The sequence below is a fragment of the Gavialis gangeticus genome, unplaced genomic scaffold (assembly GCF_001723915.1).
Source record: "Gavialis gangeticus isolate Ggan-Ray unplaced genomic scaffold, GavGan_comp1, whole genome shotgun sequence".
Classification (NCBI taxonomy): Eukaryota; Metazoa; Chordata; order Crocodylia; family Gavialidae; genus Gavialis; species Gavialis gangeticus.
The window spans coordinates 175214021-175220762 of record NW_017729024.1 but is presented as its reverse complement, the minus strand read 5'-3'; the positions used below and the strand labels follow the sequence as shown (position 1 = coordinate 175220762).

Below are 6742 nucleotides of genomic sequence, written 5' to 3'. Positions count from 1 at the left end.
ATACCATGGTTCTTTCCCCCAAAGCAGCCATACTGGTAATGGGCTTCAGGAAAAACCCTCCTAAAGGCAAGTGATAAGCATGGACGGTGAAGGCTGACAGGTCTGATTATAATCATCACTGCGAAGGGACCAGCACGAGCCTCCCTTCTGGAAGGCAGGACAATTTTTTGAAGGGAACCTGTGAGTGAATTATTTTAAACAACGTCAGCATGCATGGAACGGATCTGCTGTCACTAACAAAAGGAGGCCCTCGTCCGGGAGGGCACCTTAGCACTCACTAGCATGAATACATATTCAGGTTAATATGTATACACATGTGCTTACACAGTGCCACTGACGTCAAGGTTGATATAACTAGGAGTAACAGGATCAAGCTGGGCGCCTCAATGGGATTTAAGCATGTGCTTATTTGTCATCCTGAATGGGGATGCTCTCCAGAATCAAAGACAGAGGGGGAAACCTGGGGGAAATGTGTATCTGTTCAATTCAGCTATCATTTAAATCTCAGAAACTTTTCCTACAGAGTTCAACCAAACCCCAGATTTGAACAAGCACAAAGTGAGCATCTCCTTTACTTTAACCACACGTCGATATTTGAAAACCTGATGAGACTTGGGCCTCTTACCCTGATGGGAAGATATTCTACCTTTTGCCAAGGTGACATAATCCCAGATCAGCCTCTCTCATTTTGTCCTGCGTAGGTTTTCAAACACGTCAGCCCAACGTCGCCTCCATATTTTGATATTTCTAATTCTGTTCCCATCAGAAACCAGGGAGTAAGGAAGTTTGTGCGATCGGGTGCACAGGCAGCACTACCTTTTTTTTTTTAAATAAATGAAATCAACATGTTCATCAAAACATGATTGCTCCATATAGGTGAAGAAGAAGTAGGGGTTCAAGTGGAGGAGGGTAGTGGAGATTTCACTCTTGTCTCTCAGTAGCATTGACACAGATTGCGTGGGGGGATGTAAAAGCATGCTTGTTAGGCAAGCAGTCGATGTAAGGCCCTTTCTTCCCGCTGGGTCTCAGTGCCATGGAGTGGGTTGTTCTCCCATATACATAGAACCGATCATCCCAAAATAAATGGCTCCCGAGAAACCCAAATCACAGTCGCATGCATTGACAAGAGTCCCCGCTTAGGTTGGGATCCCTTTAAACCCGTACGTTTAACAGGAGAAATCTCAGTATGTGCTGAATTTTACATCTAATGCATCCGAATAGATTAAGCCTGAAAAAGTTATAAGCCCCAATGCTTACCTTATTGACAGGTTTAGTCACTGGATTCTGTACGGGGAATTTAAACCTTCTCTTCTCGAACTCGCCTTCTAGCTCCTTGGCATTTTCCTGAGCAAAGAGAATATACGTATTTTGATTGTCTAAACAAACAGTCAGAAAACAGTCATGTGAGCACATAGCTTGGTCCGGCCTTTTCCTATTCCATATGCTCTTTTCTCAGCCATTTCCCACTGGTCCGGCACCAGCCTAGGTCTTGCTAACTGTTATACCCTCCCTCTGCTTTGCAGAGCGGCTGCCCCCCTTGCATGCGGCCACACCTGGGTGCCCTTCATTTTTGGCGGTGTCCGTAAGCTTCTGTTCAGCCCATTTGGTCACGTGAATTTTGTTCTCCACCGTGCCGTTTTGCAGCAAAAAGAGAGTCATCGGGGTCTTCCTCGCTAGCCCCTCAGCCTGCTAAGCCACCACAAAGGTTGATAGGTGCCAAACGGCGGAAGGGGAGGGAGTTGTATCACCGATTCCTCCTGCACCCCTTTGTGGAGGGCTTGGGAGGAGGACGAAGATGCTGTGTGATGCCAAGCAGTCTGTTTTGTTTAAGAGTTAAAGCCGGGAGCTGTAGCCAAGGATTACCACATTGCAGACCCATTTAAAAAAAGGATAAGTGGCAGCGATTCAGCATCGCCACCCGCTCCCCTTTGCTTCAGCCCATCTAGACAGAAAAGGAGGGCTCTCTGCCTCCCTCTCCGCCTTTGTCCACCTTTCAAGCTCTTCTTTCGCAAGGGTTAAATATTTTACATTTTCACCTGTGGTAACACAGATCACAGAAGAGTGTTTTCTTTCCCTCGCTTTGCACTGGTTTTGCCCAAGGCATCCTTTTAAGCAGCAGCCTGTGCAGAGATAATAGGTGGCCCGATTCTCTATAACTGGAATCAGCAACAAATCAGCCATCTGCCACTCCAGGGGTCTGAGATTAACCCAGCTACTGGACCGTGACTGCAGAGCATTTGCACATTTAGATTACAGAAATGTGAGGCTACCAGTCCAAAAATAAAAGAACATGGTGGGGGGAGAGATAACTCTCCAAGGCTCTTCTGGGTTAACCCTTCCAGAGATAGGTCACGTCACAACAGCTCCAAACATGCGGCGTTTCTCATTACCGAGTGTTAAAAAGAAGAGCGGAATGAGGGAAGCAAAATGAATTTCATTAATTATTGTGTCTCAGGGAAATATGCTGATCGCCCCCCATTCAGCCCAGTGGATGCACAAAGCTAAGCAAATATATCAGATGCAGCACAACAGTCATGATTGCGAGGCTCCTGGGGAAATTTGCTTATGGACAGGTTGCCCAAATGGCTCAGCTGGCTAACTCAGTGATCACAGGAGCAACCTTTCACTGTCTCTAGGGGGATGCACGCCTTCTTAATGACTACCCCGAAGTGTAGCACCGCTTGCATACCAGAAAGCATTTTAAAAGTACCAAGAAAGAGGGGAGATCTGTATTTTGAAATATTAAAGCTTTGGGCAAATCACTTCACCGCCTCATGCCTCAGTTTACCTTTCTGTTCAGTAAGCAACATAATACTCACTTCACCTGAATTAAAGCAATATTGTAAGCCTTTTTTTTTTTTTTTTTTTACTGTTTGTAGATCGAGAATCATAGGTTGGAAAGGATCTCATGTAGCCAAACCCTTGAACACATGCTTTGAGGGTGATTGAGAGCCTTGCAAGACAAGCTTTTTCTCCTACACCTGAAGAAGGGTGTTTGTGCCTGAAAGCTTGCAATTAAAGACATTTTTTTCCAAAAATCTAGTTGATCCGATAAAAGATACCACCTCTACCACAAGTCCTGATTGCTTTTGCCTCTAGACCAATGCAGCTACAAGCTGGATACCTTGCAATACAAGTGTAATGTATTATTATTACCATTAGTAGTAGTAGTATGGTTATTTATTCTCCTTCTTATTATTACTGTTATAGTTAGAAATGCAAGGAAGTTTAATGCACCAGTAAAAGAATTTGGAGTTCAAGTCTGAGAGATAAAGGAAGGATGTGCATATTGCATAAGAGCAGGGCTTGCTCTGTTCAGGTGCATGGAGGAAAGGGTGAGGAAAACCCACCCATGCACTGAGCCCTCATGCAGTAGTTGAACCCCCTCCCAATTCCTGGCATTTGACAGAGCAAGGCTACTCCAGCTTTCCAATAAAGAGGACAGAGCACCCAGAGCAAGGGGAAGCAGCTACACTAGCATGTGCGGCGAAGTCAGGCTCCCGACAAGTCCCAAGAGAAGCCTTCTGGGGAATAAAACAGGGGCCTCCACACTGCTTGCTAATGAGTGCAGTGGCTCTGAGCCACAATATGGTCCATCAGTTCCAGAAAGAAAGCTGACAGATTGTGGAAGCAAACACAAAATAATATTTTCTGCTTTTGTTGCATAAGAAAAGCTGGTTCTGGAGGGTACTGGGGCCCACGGACGGATCCAAACTGCTTGGCTGGTTCTAGCCCTGACATACTGAATGCTTTTCTGGGCCTTTGCAAGCTCCCTCAAGAAAAATGTTATGCTCCTCACCAGCAGGAGACACGGAGGGGAGAAAACAGAAGTAAAGAGGTGCCAAAGTACCATCACAAAAGGTTTCATCTACAAGACTATGAAAGTCTCTTCAAGCCAACTGCATGCTGAGGAAGCTGTGTAGCTATTTGGGGTATTGATAGAAGATGAAGGCAGGGTCAAGGAACAGTCATTGTCCATGCCAGTAATTCTCAACCAGGGTGCCATGCAGGTTGAGATGGGTGCCACGCTATATCAGCACTGTTAGGTGTGCAAACATGATTCACATGATAAACCCAGAGATTTCAAATAGGGATCCACAGTGTTAAAAACGCTCTGCCCTGTTGTGATCTTTCTGAGTTCTCTGCAAGACAAAAAGGGGTGACTCCGTTATTTTTCTGAAGTCAAAAAACAAGTGAAAGCTAAGAATTGGCATTTTTGAAGGGTGCCTCTAGGCTATCCAGGGATGCCTTGAGTCTAAAAAGGCTGAGCACCGCTGGCCTACGCTGTACTTCCCCCCAGAAACTGGTGAATACCCTAATGGACGCTTATCCAGCCCCTATTAGCATTAACTCTGGATAGAAATTTACATTCACCCCCCTGCCCTAAGAAAGGGTTAGTGGACAAATGCACATCAGATTTGCAAACACAATATGACAAGGGGAGCCAGGCAGCACGACAAAATGATACCCAATTGCCTTAGCAGAAAAAAATTAAATCCATGAGGTTTTGCACAAAGCGAATAACATTGTCCTAAACCAGAGAGAAAAAAATAACAAACCCAGCTTGAATCTCCACAAGACCTAAAAACGCTTGGATGAATAGTGCAATGCATGGCATTAAAATAAATAAATTAATTAATGGGAGGAACTTGTTTTGTGCAGCGCCTACAGGAGGGCAAATCGAGTCCCGCAACCAGTTTGAAAGCTCTGATGTCCCAGCCATGTAATGAAGTTCCCCTCCACACCCTCACTAAAGACCTCTTTCCTTCCCCTCTGTCTGTTTGCTGCATGGCTGACAGCTAATAAAGGAAGATCCGTAGCTGCATTCAGATCCAGAGCCAAAATTCAGGATCGCCTTGTCCTTCATCTCTAAAGCCCCAGATCCAAATTCAAGGATGATCCAGATGCAGAGAGGATCTTTCTGCTCGGGCCTGTTTTAAGAGCGTCGGCTTTCAGACCTAGCAAGCTTTCTTGTGCCATTCGCAAGCCGAAAAATACAGCACAAAATCACTAATTGGCAACCTCCTCTTTTTGTCCCTCAGAAATGGAAAGAGGAAAACTGAAACACTCTGGGAACACCGATTCAGAGGAAAAAAAACCTGAATAAAAATCCAAACCTGACCCCAGCACTCTTTCCTGCCCAGGAATGACCTACTGAGGCCCCTTCCGACGCTAAAAATCTATGAAATCTATGAAATCGGCTCCTGGAAAGTGGCCGACTTCATGCATTACTGCAAGTTAAATCCTGGAGTCATTTTTCCAGGCAGGCTTTAAAAGAAAGGGATTGTGCAGCAGAAACACCACCACCCCATGAAGCAGAGGCTCAGCCGGGAACAGCGTCACCGGAACATGCTGCCTTGTAAGTTGGCTCGTCCCCTAGCAAATGAGAAGTGAAGGGGAACACTGATGCAGGCAGCGCTGCACCTTGCAGAGGTTTGCTTGTCCTACAAGTAACCTTGCATCATGATACAGAGCTACGAGAGTAGCCTTATGGGTACCGGAGGAGGAGGAGAACACAGGGGGTGGGGGGGAGAGGGGAGGAGTGGCAATAGAGAAACAAGCAAAAAACTCCCAGTGAATCAGCCTTTCCCGTCCTCCATAGGAAAAGAGAGAGAGAGGCTGGCAGATTTGTGGGCAGGTGGGCATGCATAGACTCCCCCACCTCCGAGTCTCTGTTACCAGCTTCTGCTTCTTCACTCACAATCGTCGTCGTACACACACGCACAAACACACACATGAGCCACGACCCCAATGAAGAGCTCAGCTCCTCTGGTATGGGCACCCACCACCCCTGGGTATTATTGCAGCAGGCACAGGAGGCTGACACCATTAGCCAGGGGGAGGGAAATGGCACATCAAAGCCAAAAAAACAAAAAAAGAAACCCCAGTCACCTTCACCCGCAAGAAGCCCAAGATTTGAGACAAGCTCTGGCCGTGTTCCCTATAAGTTGCAGGGAGGGAGGGGGCGAGAAATTAAATGTGCCTGGACGGGCGCTGGATTTCAATCAGCTGAAAGTTAATGAAAAGGATCTTGCCTCTTCCCCAGAATCTCTACATATCCCTGCCTTTCTCCGGGAGGGGAAGGGAGGGAGGTGGAGAATTACATTTAAAAGGCAAAAGAGAAAAGCAGGAGAAGAGAGAAAATTCTTTAATCTGGCTGGTGAACCCCGGCAGCGTGAGCAGCCCTGCGTCCGGAGCCATTCTCATTCCTGGCACGTCTCGCTGCTCTCCAGAACAGTCCTGATTCAAAATATTAGTGCGGCACAGAATCCCATTTTCGAGTCGCTGCAGCTCCTTCTTGGCACCGGTTCAGCTTTTTGTCTTTTCTTCTCCTCCAAGCACCAAGCGGAGGGAGGAGAAAAATAACCCACTATGCTTCAATATCGCCGACGCGCTCCTCCTCCCCAGCCCCCCCGTTACCCCACCCTCCCCACTCCACCACCAACAAAACCCACACAGCGAGCATAAATCTATCCCCACCTCCACAGCAGCCAGTTGATAGCTTCCTTCCCCCTCCCGCCACCCCTTTTCATCACTCTATCTTTTCAACCATCTTTTGTACTCCTCTTAATTTTTCCAGCCAAGCGTTGCAACCTTCCATCCCCCCCGGCCCCCCAACCTCCCCTCTCATCTTCTTCATGGCTTGGTCCTTCTGCTTCCCCACTGTCTGTGACACTTCTCCCTGTGGTGCTGCCACTGTTTCTCTGAGAGTCATCAGCAGTTCCCTTCTCACAGCAGCCAA

At 47.0% G+C, this 6742-nt stretch overlaps 1 protein-coding gene across 3 annotated transcripts in view; it reads right to left on the bottom strand.

Moving 5' to 3' along the window:
• Positions 1 to 6742, bottom strand: part of SETBP1 (SET binding protein 1) — a 362384-nt gene that overhangs the window by 202996 nt on the left and 152646 nt on the right. For 2 of the 3 annotated variants that reach the window (XM_019518102.1, XM_019518104.1), the window contains exon 2: positions 1258 to 1344. The exons of the other annotated variant lie outside the window; for it this stretch is intronic. In XM_019518102.1, coding sequence (XP_019373647.1) covers positions 1258 to 1344 — 87 coding nt within the window. The remainder of the gene's footprint in view (positions 1 to 1257; positions 1345 to 6742) is intronic. 3 annotated transcript variants of the gene reach the window in all.